Genomic DNA, 24,748 nt, shown 5'->3' with positions numbered 1-24,748 from the left:
CTTTTAATACTACGTGTGTGTGTTTGAAAGATGTATTATGAGATGTGACTCATGCCATTCATCTGGTGAAACAGTGAAATTGGCTTGCTCTGACGCTGGAGCTGACGGGCGTCCACCCCACAAGAGGTCACAGGTTAAGGTTGAAGAAACCACAAGTCCAGAAAACTGAGGGCAGTTTGTTTGGGGAGTGAGAATTGTGAACTCTTGGAACACTCTGCCGGAGAGCGTTGTGACGGCACCGAGTCTGAGCTCATTCAAGGCCAGACTTGGCCAACACTGGTGCAGGTTCCGATATACAGTATTTTATTCAGGAGCCAGTGCATGCCCAGTATCTGCCAACAGTGTATCAGAGACGTGACTGACTGCCCAAGCGGCTAATGGACCGATCAGTGGTGAAGAGGATTTTTTTCTTACGGGATTAGCCTGTGGGGTTTTGTGATAGTGGTTCACACTCAGGATGGGTTGGAGAAAGGAAATTCACAATGCACTCTCTGTATATATATATTGTATTGGATGCACAGTGCAGCTTGGTGCTGCGTGGTTAGGAGCTTGCTGGTTCGGGAGCGTGGAGTAGAGAGCCGGTTGGTGAGGAGCTTGCTCGGAGGAGGAGTTGCGTGCTGCTGGGCTCAGGTAGAAGAAGGGGGTCACAGCGAGGTTGAGAGCTTTTATAGCGGAGGTAGGCGTGGCTTGATGGCTGACCTGCGCTTTGTCAGACGTCGCTAGTAGCCGACCTTAGACCGTGAGGCATTGGCTGGGTAACCCGAAAAGGGATCGGCTAGTCAGGGACAAGCGGCAGTTGTAGTTGTAGGGAAAATTTCCACTACAAGCCCACCCGGGCGCAGGTCAATGACCCACATCAGGGCCTGGGAGCGAAAATATAATTATAATAAACGACCATAGATAAATAAAAAACACACAAAAAAGAGTGATAAACGATTATGTATGTGGTGTTGTCAAAGTAAGGGAGACACTCGAAACCCTGCAATTGTGTAAATGAGGCAGAAAGTCAGATCAGGAACCTGGGACTTGGTCACATTTTTTCTAATGCCGTATGGCAGCAGGGTCTAACACTAGACAATACATTATGCTTCCAATATATTCCAATGCGGTAGTACCTCCGTGTTTGATAGCTGCCTACTATCGAGTATAAAAGAAAAAATATTAATGTCATGACAAAATTGGAGAAATGAGATTTAATCACGATTTATATAGTAAGTTATTATATAAACAGTTTTATAAGAATACATTTACGTTAAAAAACTTTACAAAAATTAGTCACAAATCTCTTCATAAATGTTCAAATAATAACTATTGTATAACATTGAAGTGTATACAGTAAATCCCATGTGTACGACAAGTCAAAGTACGATATTCTCCCTTGACCGGTACGATAACTTGGGGCCGGTGGGAGGAGAGGCGTTGGGGAGCGGTTCATTAGTGTAAACAAACCGAGGTGACGCCGGCCATCTGTACCCTCTCTTGACACAATGGTCTTAAGTGCATTAAAGAACCTCTACACCACCACATTTAGCCAAGCCAGTTCCCCTGAGTCGGCTATACTGGCTGTTGGAAATAATGATGGAAAAATTGCTGTTTTTGAGTAAGGTTTTTGTTCTCTTACCCTACTGTCCTATCCCCCATTTATTCCTTCTTATTAACCTTACTTAATCTGTGTTGTGTTAGGTTAGGTTAGGTTAGGTTAGATTAGATAAGATTAGGTTAGGTACATGCGCTTGATCTATTAACTCAGATTAAAGTAAGTTTTCCAATTTTTTGTGACTTTCTGACACCATATACTAGTCGAGAAGTGATTGGCAGTCTGATTTATTCATCTAAGACCATTATTTGACTTCATTCCGGTTATATTTGGCTACATTTGGGTTCATTTGGGTAATTAGTTGGACCCGGTTAATATTGTTAACGTGGATTTTGCCTAACATAAATATCGAACTGGTGTTAAAACCTAATTAATGTTAATGTGAGTTACATCAGTTTTGCTTGTTTTTACCTCACAATTTTCATTTTTTAAGTGAATTACAAGGGTCCTCGCTTAACGTCGAGGTTACGTTCCTAAAAACACGACGTTATATGAAACAACGTTAAGCGGATCAATTTTCACCATAAGAAATAGATGAAATGCGGAGTTAAGTTCCTGAGCCTCCCTTTGCCCCGTGAAATACATTACAGACAGCTCTTCCCCGACTTACGACCTACTCGACTTACAACCACCTGGACATACGACCGCCTCAGTCTTACCAAATTTTGTCAAATTACGTTTTTTCGAGTACCAACGTCAGTAATTGTGCTGTGTACTGACAAAATTTTCGTTTGTAATTCACTTTAAAATGGCTAGCAAGCTTAAAAGTGAGAGTTTTGTGGTGCTGAGAAGAAAAAGAGACATCCATTTTAGATTTTCTATGTATTGCTTAAGCATTTTCGACTTAGGACCTGGATTTGGGTCCCTAACCCCGTCGTAAGTCGGGGTCCTTATCTTTGCATAGTTCTTCTACATGCTCTGCTCATCTCTCTTTTAGTTCTGCTTAAAACAGGATCTTATTGTCTTTGCTTTTAATAGTCCCACCCCATTTATTTCCTTTTTTCTGGTTCATTTGTTTAATCTGTCTCTACATTTCCTTATAGCTAGGCCTTCTGTCATCATCTTAAATCTCCTTGCATTTCCTTCCTATATAATCTTCGTTGGTCTGTCTATATTCCTTTTGAATTTTTTTGTGAAGTATTTTGTAAGCATTACTTTGGCCTCTTATCATAATTCTTCGTCTATTTTCCTTAAAATTTAATTTGTCATCCACTAATTTTTATCTTCATTTCTCCTATGTCTTATACGGTAAGTTTTTTTGCCAGTCTCAAACATTATTTCTTTGTAATTATTAAATTCTTGTCTAGGATATTGTTCTTGCTGAAAATCTATTTTTGGTTTAAATTTCATATTCTATCTGCCCCAGTTTTGAGCTTTCATAAATCACATTTTATTTTATTCTACTGTACCTTATGGGGGATTAGTAGAGTCTGGCCTATGATTACTAAGAGGAGATTTTGGGTCCCCTGTGGGTATACATTGGAACAGCTTGTCAGCTTTATCCATGTGATAGCAATCATGATTTCTCATTCCTTCTTGACCAAAACTGGTCCCTCTCCCCAGGCCTGATAGAAATGGCCATAGAGATGCTCAGCATTCTCTCCTATCACAGGTCAACTCGGAGGAACTTTTTTCTGAGTTTGATCCATAATTCAACAATTAAGTTCTTATATCACACCAATTATTGGCACACATTACAGTGATATAGCTATTGTTTACTGTACGTATAGAATTTTTGTTACTTAATATACCCTAATCTTTTGAGGATCAACATTTAATGGGGATGAAAGTCAAATAAGCTATACAGTACTTAATTGTTTGTTGAGTATAAGTGTAGCTGAATTGTTTTCAGAAGAGTGGTCATTGATCACTGATAAATGCTTCAGCTGTCTATGATCAACCACCAAATTAATTTTCATAATTTGCAAAATAAACCTAGAAGTGTTTTAATACCATAGTATTTGTGTTAATTTTTCAGTTTATCAGGTGTTAATGCTAGTCGAGAAACAAGTGTTGGTGAACGGCTGGGAGGACCATGCAGGATAATTAATGCTCATAGTGATGCAGTATACTCCATGGTGTCTACAGATGCTTTCTGCATTTCAGGAACCACAGGTTTAGTGACAGTAAGTTTATGGGAAATCTATTTTAATGGGAAAATAATTTTTTTTTATAGATTTGACCTGTCCTGGATCAGTAGCATAATCCCTTGCAAATGCCTTCCTCTGTAACTGGGATGGAGTATTCATATTCGGTACAATATTCATATTTGAATGCATTTGAATACAGACAGCATTTCATGGTATTCACATTTTGATATATTACTATTAGAATTCCAAGAATATGCATTCCTATTTGAATTCTTGGGCAAATAATTTATATTTATAGGATAATCTGACAAATAATAATTGTTTTATGAACAGAAAGAACCATACATTTGGCTGATGAATTGATTTGGTCGAAGAGAGACAAACAATTGGCTTATTAAATCTGACCTGAGTCACCCAAGAAGCTATGCCTGTATATCATACAATGAAATTAAATATTTCATGACTGTTAGTAAATATCGTAATATCTCTATTACCCAGAACCTCTCTCTGATAGCTGGAATTGAAATTTTCTCCGAATTTCTGGAAAATTCCAGGTTTGGGAAAAAATTTCCGAGGGACGCTTTATCTGGAAAATTCTGAGAAAATTTTTCCTGGTTCCCAGAAATTTCAGGAAAATTCCGGGTATGGGAATTTTTTTCCGGGTTTCAGAGATACAGTGGATACAATGCTTATTTTCTCTACTATGGGTTACTTGATCATGCCTTGGGCATCCCCAGTTGTCTCAGTTGTGTATGGTTAACTGACTTTAGTTTGGCAAGTGTAGTTGGTAGAATGCAATGCCAGCCACATTGCATCCTTTTGTAATGAGAGATTATTATTCTGCATGTTGTGTCTGCATTATCCTTAACTGACCATCAGGCCCTTAGTATTCACTGTAACTATTAATCTGGTACAATCCCAAAACCAGACTTCTTTTAACAGTTTGTCATGTTGCAGTACAGGTTGTACCTCTAGTCCGGCAACCTCGGGACCTGACTGGTGCCGGACCATGGAAATTCACTCTTTTCCTGGATAGATAGTGACTTGTGCTTATGCTTGGAAGCCACACCTGAGCAGATTACTACAATATATGGACTTGTGAACTGAATGGGTAGTAGACAGCCTCATATTCTGGTGACCATTGAGGATTTGATCATAGTGAATCCATATTATATAGGGGGTTCATTGGTGCTTTTACCTCGTGTAAGCAAGTGCCTTCATTGTTTTCCATTGGGTTTTGACTGGTAGAGGAATGTAATTCATAACTCAACCAATTTTTAGGGGTTAAAGAAGAAAATAAAAGTTTTGAGGATTATTACTGATATTGTATACAGTACTTCAGATATCCATACAGTATTCTGTTGCAGCACTTTGTTAGAATTTAATGCATAAAGTATACCAGTACTTGAAATGCAGTAATCTAAATTTTATCTCAGGGTCGTCGATGGGATGAATTGCAGCAGCAACAGTCCCAGGCAGCATGGACAATATCTTTGGAGTGTGATCAAGCCAATTTTGGGGTGAGTAAGATTCCAGATTTTACATTTACTGCACTTCTGTATGTTTACATAGTCATAAGATCCATGATGTGTGAATAGAATTGGGTGGCAGGAATTTGGAAAGTTTAATTAACGAAAGAAATTTAACTAAAATTTAGATAACTAATACAGTACTTCAGATGATTATATTTGATAAAAGGGAGAGAATAGAAAATGCGGGTGTTAGACGAGGCTATAGGGATGTTAACATTTGGCAAGGACACTTATTAGTGATACCAGTATGGAGGCAAGATGAAGGAATAGCAAGGGGAATGAATTTGGATAAAGGTGCATGAACATTGTGGAGAAAACAAATAAGTTAGCAGGTGTGGAAGAAGTGGTACAATAATACATGATTAAAATCTTGTCAGTTCCTAACTAAGAGTTAAACTTTGAAAGGTTGCTTTTTTCAATGAACTATACAGTATTAGTAAACTTAGGTTTCTTTCAGACCCCTGAGGTAAACAGTCTAGCATATGATCCTGGAAGGGGTCTTGTATATGCAGCCTGTGGTGATTGGCGCACTCATGTGTTTGATCTAGAAACTGGTAAATGTACACAGACACTGGAAGGACATGATGACTATGTACATGATGTGGTTACAAGGTATGACTGACTTTGTTATTTATACTGCACATAGTATATTTGTCTTGATATAATAATTACGGTAGTGAAAAGAAAAGAAGTAGTGATGAATGTGTTCTCTGAAAGCATGAATTTGCTTGTCACAAATACATTCACTTCGCACAGATTCACATCCTTGGTCTTCATTGTATTATTTTATAGTTTTTCTTTAGATTTTCTTTTTTTCTAAGCCACATTAGAATTTTGTAATGATTTTTCCACAACTTTTATAGTTTATTTACATGTAACAAGGTCAACATGCCATCTCATCCTCAGTTTTTCCCCTTTCCCAGTGAGTCACGCTATTGTTAAACCAAATTTTGATCTAATGTTAAGTGAGAATGGTTGTAAAAAAATTCCCCTCTAAACTGAATTATGTCAAGTGGATTGACGCTAAATGAGGAATACCTTTACTGTACTGTAATTAGATAAAACTATATCCTTGCTGCAAAGTATGTGATTCACTCCATTTGTATGTATCTTCTATCAACAGTGGTAACTTGGTTGCCAGTAGTGGTGAGGATGGTCAGGTGCTGGTGTGGGATCCTCGGGCAGGAAGGGAGCCTCGACACAAATTGGCACCCCACACCCATGATCAGCTAGCTAGACCACATCTTGGCAGATTCATATCATCTCTTGATCTCTACAATGACTGGCTGGTAAGAAAGTACAGTACTGTATTTCATGCTACTCATGTGCTTCTGTTTTTCATTTGCAGGGGGTGCCTGACATAAAAACAGGAGGTGTTCTTCAACCCTGTTCATAAGTTGATATATTTGTAACTAGAAATTATGTTTTTAAACTTTACTTATGATTAGTGTTAAAAAGAAATATATATTTGCACGCCTGCTAAATTCAGAACAGTACTGCCGCTCCTCTCCCATTCATTGGATCTCCGGGTTATCAGCAAAAATTTATGAGTTATTTCCCCTGTATGTAAGTGGCGGTTATTGAGGCATTGGTTTTCAAGGTATACCTGTATATACATATACTAATTTTGGGGGGATAAAATTCATGCTCGGTTATTTCAGATTCATTCTGAATTCAAATTGTTTAATTAATTAAAAAAAAGAATGAAGCTGAAATCCAAATTATAACTATCCAAATTAACGAGGGTAGAGTGTACAAGTAACACAGTAAAAAGCGAATTGACAAAAATTACTTATATTTACTCGAAAATAGGAGTTGAAAAATAACAATAGCGCATCTCACAGCTTTGCCCTACAGGGGGAGGATATCACCAACACCGCATTCCTTCATTGCGCCACTGCCTGCCTCTCCCATAATCTGTACACTTACTACCTAACACATGAAAAATATTAAGAAATGCTGTATAACTTTGGTACATTACCTTATGAAAGGACAGTTTGGGCTCACCACCACAAGGGGGTTGGCTCAGTAAGGACCTTACTCTGTGCATCTCTCCCCAAGAGGGCCGCGCCAGCTGACTCCTGGCACGCAATTTGAATTTTAGCCTGGATCAAAATTCATATAAGCGGGGGGAAGCTTTTGTATTTCAAGAAGGTGGTGTCAATTTATGAAATTCGTAGAAATTTTTTTTTGTATCTGGAACATTCACATTATAGGGAATACCTGCACAGTACTGAAGGTTACCCCAGTCATGCTGCCAGGACTTTTTAACTCTTAGTCTGCTATCAAAGAATTTTATGGTTACCTACAAAATATGAGTTTATCAAGTTGTATGAAAATTTTGTCTTCATAATACATAAGACAATTATAGTACAATGAATAAAGTCAATGAATAAGAACATACTGTATTGTCCACTATGTTCTCTAAGATGGTAAGGAAACAACTGTGGTTGCTTGCCACCACACATATTGACAGTGTATGTTTGTCATTCATATTTGTTATAATATTTTCCATTTTAATTTTAAGGCATTATTGTCATATTTTCATTATCCATTGTATCAATACTTCCTAGATGAATTTATTGATACTTTAACTGTAAATTTTAATTCATTATTATTTGTCTGGTGAAGGCAGTTAACAGTGTTTATGCATCACATTGATATTTTGTTTCTTAATGGTGCTTGTGAATATTTCTCACTCATACTGTAATTTAAAGATGAGCGATTAGAACTTTTATGTCGCATTGCTTTCTATACTGGTAGGAGAAACTAATATATATATATATATATATATATATATATATATATATATATATATATATATATATATATATATATATATATATATATATATATATATATATATATATATATATATATATATATATATATATATATATATATATATATATATATATATATATATATATATATATATATATATATATATATATATATATATATACTCAGATAAAAAATTCTGTTTTATGGAACATGAGTAAATATTAAAGTACTGTACCATATATTCACATTTTTTTCTGAATACAATACAGGGTACAATATTTACTTCTAAAACCATGGTGCATCTTATATGCCAGCAAATAAGGAATGTTTATTTATTTTTTGCTCTCTGATTAAATATAATGTATTCACTTTGTTGCAGGTATGTGGAGGAGGACCACGAGTGGGAATATTTCATTTGAGATCCCTGGCTTTAACAACAGTTTTGCCCTCTGCCAAGTCAGCCATCCATGCCACTAAATTCACAAGACATGCAGAAGGTGGTGATCGAGGTGGAATAGTGATAGCAGGTAAATAACCTTCTGATAAATTTAATATTAATTGACATTGTGGAGATAGCAAACTTAGAAGACTACAACACTACTTGAAAGCTTTTTATCTTACTTGAAGCTTTATGATCTTAAAAAGACTGAGGTAAACAATATGAATGTTACTATTAGTTTCTTCCTGGATAACACAAAATCAGACCGAGACAAAATGGCTTGTTGAATTTATTGTATGAAGTTGATGCTGTGCTGTTAGCTAGGTCCAAGGGAGAGTTAGAGAGAATGGTATTATACTTGGTGTAAGTTAAGACAATAGTGTTAAGAATAAAGGGAAAGGGAAACTGGATAAATTGAGCACTGCCAGCCTCTCATTCCACCATTCTTTCTCATTGTTTTTAGTTACTACATTCTTTTACCCACAAACCCTTGCTGTTCTTCTTGAGACAGCATTCTTAAATTGTTTCCATCTTTGTTGAATGAACTCTATAAATCCCTACTGGTGACACTGAAGGGAATATTTAGAAATCATATCCATTTGTTTGAATATCTGCTCATTGCAGAGACACCCTTGAGGATTTTTTCATGGAACTTGGCCCATACTTAGAGCTCCATGAAACAATAAGCATATAAAATGGATTTTGGGTTACGTAAAGAACGCCTGACTGGCACAGTAACTTGTATCATTTGTAATGGGATGGGATATTTGTTTCAAATACTGTCAGTAAAAATTTGCATTTAATAGTCATATGACACCAGATATTTGATTTAGTGTTGCCTTTATTTGATTTTTATTTGATTTTTTATAATAAAGAATTTACTTGGAATTCTGTGTAAATTTATTGTAAACTGTTGATAAATTTACAGGTGTATTACCTCACCTGTGTGTGTGCAGCATGGCTGGAGTAGTGACAGCTCAGCTTCCATCTTCTTCTCCATGTATATACACAGTTAATGTGACTGACAAGCCTTTCACGGTATGTATGAATTATTGTGTAGCAATCTATATTTAGATTTATTGTATGTAACATTTTATTTTAAAATGAAATTTTCTTAATACCATAATTTTAAAAAAAGAACCAGGATTAATGGGAAAGGCACAAAGTATTAGAAGCACAGGTATTGATCATTTTGTTATATGGCAAGTAATGAGAAATGGATATTTCTTGAAGCTAAAACTGTAATGTTTGATATGTACAGTATCTCAAAAAAATATCTGCCAGGATGGGTCTGATGACTTCTGAAATGGAACTTGTGATGTCCCAGGAGGGTTGGTATGCGTGGCTCTGTGGCAGACTGATCCTACTACGCTTGGTAACCGAACATCATATTAATTACTCCAAAACAAACACATTGCATTACTTATGTTAAATTTTATATCAAAGTAAATGCATTTCCCAATATCTATTATCCGTCGTCTCATAATGTTTCCCACAGAGTGTGGACAGATACTTTTTTGAGATACTGTACTTACATTTGTTTAATTTAACAAGAACACTAGATTTGATTCTTCTTCATATTTTACCATGGATGTAATACTAGTAATTCCTTTCTTGATTGTTTCTTGCTTTCAAATAATGGTTGACTAATGATAATGTATCCGTTGAAAAGTAATCAAGTTCAATTTCTATATGATTATACACACCTGTATAGAAGTGTTATTATAGTCAAGTTTTTTTAGTTGATGATACTAGGTTAAGACCCCCCCCCCCCTCTCCCTTTCTGAAAGCATGAATTTTTTTGTGGCTTCAATGGTAAATATTCTTTAGCTACTTCAAACTTTTTTCCCCACTGGTATCTTGAAAGTTAATGTTTTCAAACAGTTATATCTTTACATACATTAAATTTGGCATTAAAGTGAGCCAGAACTGGGTATCCTGAACAGTTGTATATAATTTATTATTTTACTTTTTTGTAATATATCAATATTAATCGAACATTATATACTGTATGAGACAATGATCTGCAAGGGGGACTGGGCTTGTACCGTCAACAAAAAAGAAGCCGACTATAGTTAAAAGAAATTTAATTACTTTTAGAAGTGTTATATTACATACAAACATATATACAGGCAATGACCATTATTTATGATGTGGTTAGTGATCTCAAAAAGCTATCACTAAGTAATTGATCGTATATTGATATTAACCCTTAAAGCCCGGGTGACATTCCTCTACATACACTAAGGCGACTCTGGGAGACATTCCTCAGCGTTCTTAATTTTAATTTTTACGGCATGCTTTGAATGTCCTGATGGGATGAAATACTTTGTTTAGGATATTTATTGAGTTGGCAATTCCACTTGCACGTCATCTTTGTCTTAAGTCTAGTGGTCCACTTACGCACCAGCTATCATGATGGATGTATGTCCTTCGACTTCTTGTGATCCACTTTGCTCCTCCATACCCTCGACAGTAGTGATATTCATCAAGAGTTACTTATCACAGTGGCATTGTTATACAGTAGTATTGGGCGACGAAGACAGTTATGGTGAGGAAACAGGCCCAAATGATATCAAATTTGTACAGGTGATCAACGGGGAGGACAGTGATAATGACAATGGCGCTTACTCCCCCTTCCCACCCCACCAGCCACCACTTCAGAGAGGTCATGGTGCCGTGGTGGCTGTGGACATAGGGGACCACAATGCACACAGGAAAAAAGGGAAACAATAGAGCACCTTAGATTTCGTCTTTATTCAAGACATCTTCAGAGCCAACTGAATTACAAGGACTAAGAGGGGCTTATGTAATTCAGTTGCCTTACAACCTACTCGACTTACGACCACTCGCACTTACAACCTGCTTTAGTCGTACCAAAATTTTGTCAAATTATGTATTTTCAAGTCCCAACTTTAGTACACAGAGAAAATTTTTGTTTGTAATTCACTTTAAAATGGCTGGCAAGCTTCAAAGTGAGAGTTTTGTGGTGCTGAGAAGAAAAAGAGACACCCATTTTAGATTTTCTATGTATTACTTAAGCATTTTCGGCTTACGACCTGGATTTGGGTCCCTAACCCCGTCGTAAGTCGGGTAGGAGCTGTATATATTTTATTATTATTATTATTATTACACACACACACACACACACACACACACACACACACACACACACACACACACACACACACACACACACACACACACACACTTACTTTTAAAATAATCAGCATTATTTTCCAGTAATACTACAGTACAATACAACTACACTACTTTTAGCAATACAGGTACTCCTCGACTTACGACCACCCGGACATACGACAATCGCAGTCGTATGAAATATTTTTCAAATTACGTATTTTCGAGTCCCAACGTTAGTCTTCGCGCTGTGTACTGACAAAATTTTCTTTTTTAATTCCCTTTAAAATGGCTGGCAAGCATAAAAGTGAGAGTTCTCTTAGTGCTGAGAAGAAAAAGAGACACCCATTTTAAATTTACTATGTATTATTTTCGCATTTTCGACTTACGACCTGGTCGTTGGTCCCTAACCCCGTCGTAAGTCGAGGACTGACTGTATTACTTTGATACAACATGATAAAAAGGACAAACAAGGGAAATTAAACAAACAAAAGTAGGTAGTTACATTCAGGAAGCTTCCCTGTGGCCCAGTGTGTGGCGTGACAGGCAAATAGTCACACTGGAACCTGATAACCCTTAATGGGCATTTAAACACTGGCGGGAAATGGCACGTGTCTTAGTACATCACCCAGAGCGTGTTAGTCGGGTGTCTTAGTATGTCACCCAGGGCGTAAGGGTTAAGAATGTGAATTTGTATTTTGCAAATATAGCAACTCCGCTTTATAAATAATCTTGCATGTACTGTACAAATAAAATACATTACAGTACTATACTGTACATGTATTTGATGGTGGCTATGATGCCATTTCTTTGAATGGTGTTTGGCTTTAGATTGTTGCTATTTTCAAATCAGAATAAATTAATATTTAGCTAATGTTTTGGCAATTTACAATAATTTCCTAAGATAAATGTTATTTTGCAGATGATGACATATGGTGGAACAAGCACAAAAATTGATGTCTGCTTCAATCTAAATTATCGTGATCACACAGTATCTCTGCTTGAAGATTAACTGACAAGCAAACATTGTTAGATTTCTTAGGCTGCCAGCAATGTTTGTTGTTCTTTTATAAGATCTTGTTGCAGCTGAAGTGAAGTGTTTTGTGGATTTTGTCTTTCAACCTAAAATGATTCTAAACTAAATAGGATAGTACAGACATGCAAGCCTTACAAGACCAACGCCTTCAGCACCATGGTGAGGTATTTTTTATTAATTTTTTTTAAGTGACAGACCCCTTACTCTTATTCCTCATTTGTTTGAGTCTTGTTATGGAAATGTTATAGGTTTGGATAGGCTTCTGAACCTAACCAGTATCCAAAATTTGGTTCAAAATAAGTTAGAAGCGTCACACATATTGTTAGAGCAATTAGGATATATTTTTGTATAGATTTCTCAATGTCAGTACCTGTATGGTTGTTTAAAATTTTAAAATTTTTGTATGGTCATGAACCTCACTGTTCCAAAGGAAATAAGTGTAATTTCTTTCTTCTTGAGGTCATATATGCTACAGTAGTTCAAAAGCTTGTCACTCTTCTCTGGGACCAGAATTAACTATACATTTACATAAAACAATACAGGTATACCTCTTAGTGCTGTAAATACATTTCTGAAAAAAATACCCCAGAGTACTATCAGAAACAACTCTTTAGGAGGTTCCAAAGTGATCATTCACAACAACGGTTTCTTACCTATGAGTGATGTAGGAGCACTTCCGTAGGCATCAGTAATAGCACTGATATTGATACTGTACACAAGATATGTACTTAAAAAAATTATAAATAAGAAAATATTATTTTTAATGATTACCTGGTCAGAGCTTGTGTAAGTTTGATCACCATCTGCCATCACTACGACTTTCTCAAACCCAGAAAAATCCCCCATCCCCGGAAATATTTCCGGTCACTGGAAAAAAACATTCCGAGTATCTAAGCTATGCATCTTGCACAGACAAACACTAGCCCACATCCTCAGAATGTTTCTGTATACTGGGGAGTTTTCCAAGAGTCTAAACTAAAAATCTATATCATATGGTCGGGAATGAAGCTGTGTGTAAAAGCAAACACTGGTATTTTCCACTCCCTTGGAGCTGTGGGGGATTAGTGGGTCTCGTGTAACTGACCTGACACAAAGTCAGGTGGAGGCAGGGTGGGGTATTAGTGATCTCATATTACTGACCTTCTGATACAATGTCAGGTCACCCATTGTCGAGTGGGGTATTAACGGGTCTGAGGACCTGAAGATGTCTTGAATAAACATGAAAGCTAAAATACAGTATTTTTTTATACTTACACTTATCGCATTATATCCCTTCAAACCCTTTGTCATCCACCACTGAAAACCGTTGTAGATCTTGGACGATCATTTGCTTGACAATTTGGTCCAATTCTCTCTTCCTAGAAGAATCTGCTTTGTAAGTTTTCTTCTTGTTGATCGTTTCAAGCAAAGTGGGTTGTGTCATGGTTTGTTTTTTTGCTTGATTTTCCTGCCAGCTCCAGCACATTTCCTCCTTGCTGCTCTTGGAGTTTTGCATACTCTGTAGGATGTTTGGTGCGTACCTATATGTTTTGTCAAGGATGAAGTGCTACTGCAGTATTTGAAGCTGTCTTTACAGCGGACACAATTAACACTTCCTGGGTCAATTTTTTTCATGTGAGTCCACACAGGGCTCGTCCTTGTTCATTTAGACGCCATGATAATGACCTGAAAACAAAACGCGAAAGATGCTAGGAAATCGTGACTAACTGGCTAACTTGGAAATGAACCACTTTATTCCGAGTATCCAAATCAAGTTGAATAAAATCTTCTGAGAGAAAGAGACTTTCGGACTCTTTCGTGATAAATTTTGAACATTAAGCAGAACCTTTTACATATTCATATAGTATAACTATACACTCCAGCTAGAAAAGGAGGCACAGGGGCTCCCTTACTTACGAACTGGTTAGGTTCCTGAGGTCTGTTTGTAAGTCCATTTGTTTGTAAGTCCAACGTTACTCTTGTCAATACTGAATACTGTACAGTAGGCTCTCACCAATAACGTTTAATAGGCGCCTGAAAAACACCGTTATTATCGAAAACGTTATTTGTGTGACATTAAAATACATGTAAAAACGGTTTATTGGTGCCGCTGCCCCAAGAATTTCACCCATTTTTCCCCTTAGAAGCCCTCCTAACACTTTTTGTGAGCTGAAATAAAAAGATTTGTTATTCAATCATCAAAATAAAGAGTTTGAGTAATATAACACTTAGCTTGGGGGAGTTTTTGAGGTGCTTGGTGTGATGATTGTTCCGTATCTGACGGCTGCTAAGACTTGCACTGTTTTTCATTCTACAAGCTAACCATTTCACAAGAAAATGCCCTGTTATCACTATCAACCTGTTTCTATCACTTTTATCATTCATAGCTCCCCTCGCATTTCCATCACTACCGAAATATTTCTTAGCCAGCGCAATACTCTTCTTGGTCTCCTCTAAGTTCCTCTTAATATTTTCTCACTGTAGGCTCAGGACAGTTCAATTTCCTCACAATATCAGTGTTCCATCACCACTTTCAATGAGCACAACAATCTGTTCTTTATCCTTGACCGAGTAGGCACGCTTCTTGTGGCTTTGTCTCTTAGCTTTGGGGTCTTTTCTCATTCACTTTAAAAGTTCCCGGGCATTAAGGCGGCAAATCACTCCCTCCCCTAGCCCCCACAGGCAAAAATGCGGAAGCCATTATTGATCACCGACCCTAGCAACCACTGATTATAGAGGCGAAAATCTCACACGTGAGCGCAGCGCTGTATTACATGGAGCGTGTGTGAGAGTGAGGCGGAGCGGATAACTATGTCATCAACATGGCGGCAAACAAACGCTATCATTGATGCGCTCGGACGCTTCCCGCGAAATCTCCGCTATTCAAGAGAATCCAGACGTTATTATCGAAAATGGGTATCTATTGTAACTTACCTTTATTGTCGAAAACATTATTGTGGAAGACGTTATTGGCGAGAGCTTACTGTATGCAGCATTGTAAAAAAATGTTGTACAGACAGCCACACCCCAATAATACTCGACAGTATTTCTTACCAGCCTTAAACGGTATTTTAATGTATGAGTAGCATGTATAGTAATAATAAACAAACACTCTCACCAGTTTTAGCCTTTACGTTTTCAGAGAGACTTATGGTCTTCTGCTGAATTAAGTTAAGGCTTATAGGCATGCGGTGTTGATGCTGGTCTTCCAGCCACACACTCAAAAGTTTTTCCATCTCTGCCATCACCGAGCCTCTTTTCTTACTAATGATCGTGGAATACATTGGCACAGAACCTTTCATATGTTACATACAGTCGGTCCCCGACTTACGACGGGGTTAAGGACCGAAGACCAGGTCGTTTGCCATGCTATCATTTTCTCAACTCTTTCACAACGCTTTATAATGTCCACCTTAGTTTTCAACGTAATAGTGCGACGCTTCTTACCACCATCACCACTGGTATCACTCTTACGCTTCTGAGACATGTTGGGGTCAATAATAGTCATCAAAACCACAAATTACACCGCGAGGCAGCAGAGGAACATAACAACAACAATGGCGCTAGGGATACAGGGTGACGCCGAACAGCCAACACCATCTATTGCGCGGCAGTTGAACTTATGACCCGCCTCGGTTTTCAAACAGGCAATTGGGCAATTGGACATATGGACAGGTTTGTTTGTATCTCTGAAAGTTCGTAACTTGAATGTTCGTAAGTAGGGAAGCTCCTGTACTAGTGTTGCACTAAAACTCAATTACATTTGCATCGAGCCATCGACACCCACCCTCTGGGCCCCTGGGGCCTCTGAGGCTCCTGGGGCCTCTGACATGAATGATGAAAGGAGTGGCAGTGGAGTGACGATTGACGACTGACGAGTCAATTCAACTCCGCATACGTGAGGCTCGTGAGCGACTGAGCGTGAGGTAGGCCGCTGCACTGGCAAAGTACACTCGCACTGCCACTGTCTGTCGCAACGGCTACGCGCCAGTGCGGCGCCACTGGAGGACAGGGTAGGACGGTCGGTAACTCACTCTCACTGTAGTGTTCGTGGAATTGCTTCATGGGAACCGATTCTGAGGTAACTCATCAGAATCACAGGAATCGATTCCTGCCCAGCCCTACGGCATCTTCCCATCTGCTGATCGCTAGTAAACAGACTATTTCACGTCCAATAATTTTAGCTGTGTTAATTTATGAGTGTTTGTTTTAACATAATACTACAAAAAACTATGTTTTGTTTATTCTAGGAGATGGGCTGAGGTGTATCTGGGTAGACTGTCAGTCTTTTTAGTATTTTGTGTTTCTCTCAAGTACCAAACTAAATTATTCCATTGAAACAACACTTCGATTTAGTGTGAATTCGGTTTAAAGCGACCTTTCTTGGAACGTATCTAGTGTTATATTGACGTTCTACTGTACGCAAACTCTCTCTCATCTTGTTTTAGCCTCATCTGTTATATATGTTATGTTCCTGTTTTTTTAATTAGAGCACTTTCGAAGCTGCCCATTGTTTGTTCTTTTGAATATTTATGTAATTTACTTATGTATTCACATACTTGTATTCCTTTTTTACGAATTTAAATCTTAAAAATGTTCGTGTTCTACAATACAGTTTAAAAATAAAGCTCCAGAGATCTTTTCTTTTACAGGCAGTGCCCTACTTAATAAAATAATTGGTTCTGGAGTTCTGGTTGTAATTTAATTTGATCGGAAGTCCAAATTCACCTTTATCCCTTGCAAACAATGTGTTAAATATGAAAAACAAACCTTATGTATGTCACAACCCACAGCACAGTACTCCATTATAATTTATTGTATGAATTTCCTGAGACACATACAACCACAAATGCAAAGGTTTTTCCAACTAATCATGCAATTTTCCACTCTTCTGACTTATGATGGTTGATTGCAGAGGCACAGAGTGTTTTACATGCCCCATTTTCTTTTTTTTTCCTTCAACCCTTACACCCCGGGTGACGTATCAAGACACCTGACTAGTGTGACCCGGGTGACGTTCCAGAATGTGCGCCTTTTCCCGCCACTGTTTAAGTGCCCAGCGTAGGTTATCAGGTTCCAGTGTGACTATTTGCCTGTCACGCCACACACTCGGCCACAGGGAAGCTTCTTGAACGTAATTACTTACTTTTGTTTGTTTCATTTCCATTAATTGTCCATTTTATCATGTTGTATCAAAGTAATATTGCAAAAAGTAGTGTAGTTGTATTGTAGTGTAGTGTAGTATTGCTGGAAAATAATTCTATGATTATTTTATAAATGTATTTATTTGTGGAATTGTTATTATTATTTTATTCATTACTTGCTCTACCAAACACAATGACAGCTAGGTAGCCTGGCGACAGACTGTGTGTGTGTTGCCGAGCACTTTTTATGAAAAATTATGCAAATTAAATATTCTAAATGAATTATTTATAGCAAATAGTATTATGATCAGTAAATATATGCATTACTGGCCATCCCGGACACAAAGGCAAGCAGAAAATAGCTGCTAAGTGCGGAGGTGATCACGAGGTTCACTGTCATAACAAGCTGTCCCCTTATCTCCCTCCCTCCGTGCTGCCAGGGAAGTTTCTTTTTTTTATTGTTTCTCATTTAAAAAGGTTAAAAATTATTTTTGGAAAAGTTGATTTTTCTCGATTTACCCCCGGATGGGGGATACGGCCAGCGGTACCCTAACAGGGGCTTAAGGGTTAAAATTGTACCAACAGTCAAATGATTCACTATGAAAGCATGAGTTACATTTGTCATCTTATTACCTCTTTCCACTTGCTTTATTATCTCCACTTTCGTTTCCATTGTAATAGTGTGTCTTTTCTTACTCACACTCTCATCACTGGCACTACCTGTATACTATTTGGGCCAATAATGTTCGTAAATGCCACAAGAAAAACTATCACCGCTGTAGTGCTTCAAACAAAGAGACAACAACAACTATAATGGCTTCTGCTTGGCCATGAATGCTGCGAGTACAGTAGTGCACTCGTGCCATCTATTGCGCTTTGGTAAAACTAACGACTTGTGCTTTTGCACGGAACAGAAATTTGGCCGTATGGACAGGTTTGTTCACATGTATGAAACTTCGTAAATAGAGGAGGTACTGTACATGTTAGCACTTCTTGAAAATCTATTGAAGACACAAACTTGTTCTTATTCTTACACTGAAACCTGCCTTTTTTTTTTTTTTTTTTTTCTTAAAGGCATTAGCCCACCCTGGCACAGGTCATTGATCCACATCAGGGCCTGGGGACAAAAAATATAATAATAATAATTACTAAAAAATATAAAAATACCTGTAATAATAATAACTATAAATGAAAAAAATAAAATAAAAAAAGTAAATCAAGTGAGAATCGATATACGGTATGTATGTGTGTTACAGCACAAACTACCATTGTTAAAAAATATTATCTTGATCACTTTAAGAATTGCACCTTCACTGTTAACAAGATGACTAACAGGGTGGAGGCAAGTGACATATCCATAACTTAGCCAATCAGCATGCCGAACGAGTCGCTGATGATTGATTAATTTTTATTTAGTATCAATGGCTCCTATCGCAATAAAACATAAAATCTACATCACCAACAATATTACTGCAGGTCCTTTTTCCAGACATAATAGGACAAAAAAAGGTAGAAATAGATTTAGTACTACTGTTCTGTGGATTAAGAATCGTCTATTGTAGCAGGATGCATTGAAAACTGGCAGAGGGGCCGGTGGAAAGTTGTGTGGACACACTTCCTAGCCCCCCTTGGTCCCTGTTCACCACACAGAAACACACACACACACACTCACTCCACACAGACACACACACACACACACTCACTCCACAGACACACACACACACACACACACACTCCTCCACACACACACACACACTCACTCCTCCACACAGACACACACACACACACACTCACTCCACAGACACACACACACACACACTCACTCACTCACTCACTCCTCCTCCACACAGACACACACTAACTCCACACACACACACAGACACACACCACACAGACATATACTCCACACACACACACACACACACACAGACACATACTCACACACACACACACACACACACACACACACACACACACACACACACACACACACACACACACACACACACACACACACACACATCACATGTAAGCTTGTCTATTTTCAGCCACCGGCTGCAACTCTATTAATAAACCGTTTATTATTATTATTATTACACTCCACATACAACCACACATGGACACAACCACACAGACACACACACACACACAACCACACAGACACACACACACACACACACACACAAGGGAATTAAGACAACAAGCATCCAGTAAGGGTCTTGTTGTGTGACTGCATGGAGGCAGCTATTGTGGAGTTTATCTCTTGGCAACACTGGTGCATGTTACCACTGTTTTCCACTCCATCTCTCTAATCACCCACACCTTTCTGCTTTCTCACTCCATAATTTAAATTTTATGTAATGTAATGTTGAAGGGATACAAATTTACTCATTTTTACTTATACTTATCACAATCTCCCTAAAAATACTTCAGGTTTCGTGTTTATTCAAGACATCTTCAGGTCATGAGACCCACTAATCCCCCACCCAAGAAAGGTGACCTGACATTCCATCAGAAGGTCAGTGATATGAGACCACTAATCCCCCAACCAACCTCCACCTGACATTGAGTCAAGCCAGGTAAGCCCCCCCCCCAAAAAAAAATAATAATAACTTTCATCTTTATTCAAGACATTTTCAGAAAATTATCTCGATTTTCAACCTAGGAAAATTTGTTCCTAAAGCCGTAATTTTTTTAAAATTCCGGCTTTGATGGTGATTTTCAGAGCAAATTTCAATTTCGGTATACAGTATTGTCTGCATTTACGCGGTCAATTGAACCCGTGGAGGCCCGCGTAAAACGAGAAACGCGTAAATGAAATAACAGAACATGTGGGATTAATTGAAATAGAGACTGGGCCGACCCCCAAACTCCACTTTTTCCGACACAATACGTACGTTGCAGTAAAAATAACATCTTAATTTTTTGATGGTATGCACACACAATTAATAATTAAGAGAAATATCAATAATATTAGGTTTTTAACACTTACGTTAGTAGAAAAGCTGGGTCGGCACATGTGGATGGCGGCTGGTTCCGAGGCAGAGGGCAGATTAGTTGCCCTCTGGTGAATCACTTTCACTACTTGCAGAGGTTGCAGGGCCTCCCAGACAAACCTCTCAAAGTCCATATCCTTACTGTCAATATCACTATCGCTGACTTGGGCTGGCTGTGGTTGTGGTGGGTTGCGGGTGAGGAAGTCCTCAATACTACGTTGATAACTAGCACTGATGTTGTCGAGATAGATCTGGATATACGGCTCCATAACTTTCATCAGATGGTTATTAGACACTTCATACCGATGCTTGTCTGGGTCGTTGTCAAGGATGAGCTTAAGTTTCTCCCCCAACTCGATGATTTCCTTCACATTATCAAGGCTTGGTCCAGGTAATTCAGTGTTTTTCTCTGGTGGTGGGGGTCCCGCGGAAGCCATTGAGTTGTGAGGGGAATAGCGGGCACAAGAGAGAACTGTATATGTGGACTGAGAATAATGAGACAGGCCCTGCTAGGTCAGCGACTTCTACCCTCTGGTGGCAGGGCACGTTATGTTACATTAGACCAATCACAGCTCGCGGCGGAGGGAATGCGTGGGTGGTAAGGATGTGTGGCCCAATCACAGTCCGACACGTCATATGACGTCAACGATAACGTAAGAGCGGCCTAATGCGCACCGCCGCTTCCCGTGTATGGTCAAGAATGGACCGCGTGGGTAAAAAATGGCGCGGCGGTCTGGGCCTCTCCAGCTGCTCGCCGCGTAAATGACCAAATTTACCGCGTAATTAAAGCATTTTCATTCTGGCAAGGCACCGCGTAAATGACCAAACGCGTAAACAAAAACCGCGTAAATGCAGACTATACTGTACTGTGTATATATATATATATATATATATATATATATATATATATATATATACAGTCTGAGCGGAAAGTTAGGTCGCGATAGGGCCAACGAACAAAGCTCTCACATAAATAAGTTCATATGTTGTGAAGGCTGCCCCGGGATGTGAGATGTTAGTACGTTTGGTTGGTTGGCAAGTGGTGACACTTGGCAACTGAGCACATGTCATGGCTTACTCTCAGTGCGCCTCTGGCAATCATGAGGGGAAGATAAACTCTGCGGGTTTGCGCTTCCCGTGGCCATTTTTTGCCTCGTTTACGGTGCATTACCCCAACATAGTGGCCATCAGAGATGTCCAGGAGGGTTAATACAAGGGACGACATTGCAGCAGTGATTGCATTGTACAAAGCAAACCATGAACTGAGAGATATTTCAACTCAGACTGGTGTGAGGTTTCGTTTTGTGCAGAAACTTGTGAAGCGTTACCGTGAGCTTGGAGAGGACGTGTTGCCAGCTCCCCTACCCAAGTCCGGTAGGCCTAAATTATTGTTTCCATGGACACTTTAGGTTATTTCACGCCAAGTTAAGTCCAATCCCGCCCTCACAGCACGCAAGGTGAAAGAGAGAAACCCCTGTCTTCACAGCCACGTCTCCTTAGGCTGTGTTCAGCAATCCTTACATGATGACCTTGGATTTAAAAGCTTCCGTGCCCGTCGTAAACCTCTACTGACGAAGAGACAGAAGGAAAATAGTGAAATTTTGCAAGAAATATGCAGTGTGGGGCTTAGAGTCATGGAGTAGTGTTTGTGGTCTGACGAGGCTACGTTTTCTGTGACTGGCAGTGGTGGAGGGAGGGTGTACCGCCCGCCTCACTTGTATGCACATCTCCCACAGTACACAGTGAAGATTGTTAAGCACCCTGACTCACTTATGGTTTGGGCTTGCTTTATGTATTATGGTGTTGGTGAACTGGTAATCCTCCCTAAGAACCAGATGATGAATCAGTACAACTATCTTGAGCTACTCAGTGATTTCTTACCTGAATCATTTAATAAAGCTAAGGCAAGCCTTTTCATGCAAGACGGTGCCCCATGCCACACTGCTAAAAGTGTCATACAGTGGCTCAAAGACTGTGAGGTACCTTTCTTTAATGATTGGCCTGGCAGTAGCCCAGATCTCAACCCAATAGAAAATTTGTGGTCCATTGTTAAGCATCGCCTGCGTGACACTGACACATCATCAATCCTGAAGCTAGAGGCAGCTATTAAGGATATCTGGGCTAATTTGGAACCTGACCTCTTGCAAAACCTTGCTGATAGTGTTCCTCGAAGGCTAAAGGACTGCCTGAAGTGCAAAGGAAACATTACAAAGTATTAATTGAAGTGGTATGTGTTTCTTGACTTTATTTACATAACATAACAGTAAATATGCATTTTTTTCAGCAGACAAACCAATATATATAATACCCTGTGTTAGAAAATGTTTTCATAAAGTATCCTTTAAGTTGGAAAGGTACAGACATGAAACTGATTTTATGAAGATGATACTATACATGGACAAAACTTTTGTAAATGAGAAAATTTAGATATCAGGTTTTTGTCTTGTATAAACAACTACCTGTATTTAAAATACTGTACCTCTGAAAAATCTGTAGCACCAAAATTATTGATGTGAGGCAGCAGCTGCTCTATGCAGCTGCTATTAAACAACTGACCAGTGAAACAATTGGGGATGCACCACCACATACGGTAGTTCCCAGATTTTTGAGGAGACTAAACTTGAACTACTTTCTTACTTGATACAGAAACAGACATTGCACAACTTGGTGAAAAAAAATTATAAAAAGTTCAAACTATTGCCAGCTTTTATATATGGCTGCCACATTCTCAACAAATGTAAATACTGTACACTGAGAACGGAAAAAAAAAATTATGATTTCATTGAAAATTATCTCCTATGGATATTTGTAATAGTCCAGCTTTTTGGATAATGAGGACATTATACAATTATATTGTACTATAGTCTGTACTCTAACCTATTAATAATATACAGTACTGTACAGTACTATTCTGTATACTTGTGGGCATTGGAACCATGTTTTATGTATGTGATTTATTTATTTTTTAATGACCTTTATGTCCAAACTGGGTAATTATACATAACTGATATTTTGAGTTCATGGTCCCAAAGTCTATTGCACCCATACTATAAGTCAATCTCCAGTGTACAAAATTCACTGGAGAGGTTCTACTGTGCCTCTTTCTGAAACCCTAAATTATTGTTTCAAAATCCCCTGTTCCTTCTCCTAATCTCCTTTGCTTCCAGTCTCTCTCTTTGCCTCTCTTCTCGAAGCCTTCTTCTTTCTTCTCGACTTTCTTCCTTTTCTTGACGTCGACGCTCCCTTTCTTCACGTTGTTGTTTCCTTTTTTCGAGTCGTTGTTCCTTTGCACCATGTTGTCTTCCCTGATTGTTTTCTTCTCTTGTTATTGCCTCTGTATCTGACCTACCTTCAACTTCTGACCCTTCACTGTCATTAGCAGCTGCATTCTGAAGTGAAAATGGATGTTTGAATTATTAAAAAATGCAATTTTTCATTCCATCACTGTTTTCCACACACACATTTTTTTCATTTCTTCTTGGCTCATATGCCCGGGTTTGCTATATTTTAAACTCTTAAACTTTTCCTACATTTCATGTGTTCCATCTTTATTTTACATTCAGAAATTGCTCCTTTTTGCCATTACAGTAAGTCCTCGTTTACCGTTGCCCCCGATAACGTTGTTTCATTATAACGTCGCTACTCTTTAGATACCATGATTCGGACAACGTCCAGCTGATTCTGTATAACATAGTCATGGACTACATTGTACGGTGCATTAACCCCACTCATCTTGGTGCGCTACGCTCTCTCGCGGAGCGTAACAGCATCCCCATTCTTTGTTAGGCTTCCACAGCGTTCGTGCATGTTTAAGTGTTTTTGCTCTAAATACTGTACTGTAACCTTTCAAAATGGTTTCCAAGCACCCATCAAGTGCTAGTGTTGTGAAGAAGCAACGTAAGACCATTAGCCTTGCTACGAAAATGGAAGTTTTAAACCATTTTGAGAAAGGTGAACGTACGGTGGACATTGGTGTTGTGCTAGGTCTAACCCCCCCCACAACAGAGAGTACA

General features: G+C 38.5%; 2 protein-coding genes across 5 annotated transcripts in view; one reads left to right on the top strand and one right to left on the bottom strand.

Annotated features, from left to right (window-relative positions):
* Positions 1–1,350: 1,350 nt before the first annotated feature.
* Positions 1,351–24,748, top strand: part of LOC121854204 (THO complex subunit 6 homolog) — a 30,608-nt gene continuing 7,210 nt past the window's right edge. Inside the window, exons 1-8 of one of the 4 annotated variants that reach the window (XM_042348703.1) lie at positions 1,353–1,600; positions 3,584–3,723; positions 5,124–5,207; positions 5,677–5,831; positions 6,343–6,508; positions 8,383–8,530; positions 9,371–9,480; positions 12,503–13,848. In XM_042348703.1, coding sequence (XP_042204637.1) covers positions 1,576–1,600; positions 3,584–3,723; positions 5,124–5,207; positions 5,677–5,831; positions 6,343–6,508; positions 8,383–8,530; positions 9,371–9,480; positions 12,503–12,592 — 918 coding nt within the window. In that variant the 5' untranslated portion in view covers positions 1,353–1,575 and the 3' untranslated portion in view covers positions 12,593–13,848. Of the gene's footprint in view, positions 1,601–3,575; positions 3,724–5,123; positions 5,208–5,676; positions 5,832–6,342; positions 6,509–8,382; positions 8,531–9,370; positions 9,481–12,502; positions 13,849–24,748 lie in introns of those variants that run through there. The other 3 variants (XR_006086506.1, XM_042348702.1, XR_006086507.1) reach the window with 3 other exon arrangements.
* LOC121854203 (serine protease Hayan-like) overlaps positions 22,966–24,748 on the bottom strand; it is a 28,531-nt gene continuing 26,748 nt past the window's right edge. The window contains exon 8 of the mRNA XM_042348701.1: positions 22,966–24,124. Coding sequence (XP_042204635.1) covers positions 23,861–24,124 — 264 coding nt within the window. The 3' untranslated portion in view covers positions 22,966–23,860. The remainder of the gene's footprint in view (positions 24,125–24,748) is intronic.

Source organism: Homarus americanus, unplaced genomic scaffold (genome assembly GCF_018991925.1).
Source record: "Homarus americanus isolate GMGI-L3 unplaced genomic scaffold, GMGI_Hamer_2.0 scaffold42003, whole genome shotgun sequence".
NCBI classification, from domain to species: domain Eukaryota; kingdom Metazoa; phylum Arthropoda; class Malacostraca; order Decapoda; family Nephropidae; genus Homarus; species Homarus americanus.
Note: the sequence above shows the minus strand (reverse complement) of the source record. Positions and strands in the feature narration are given on the sequence as shown.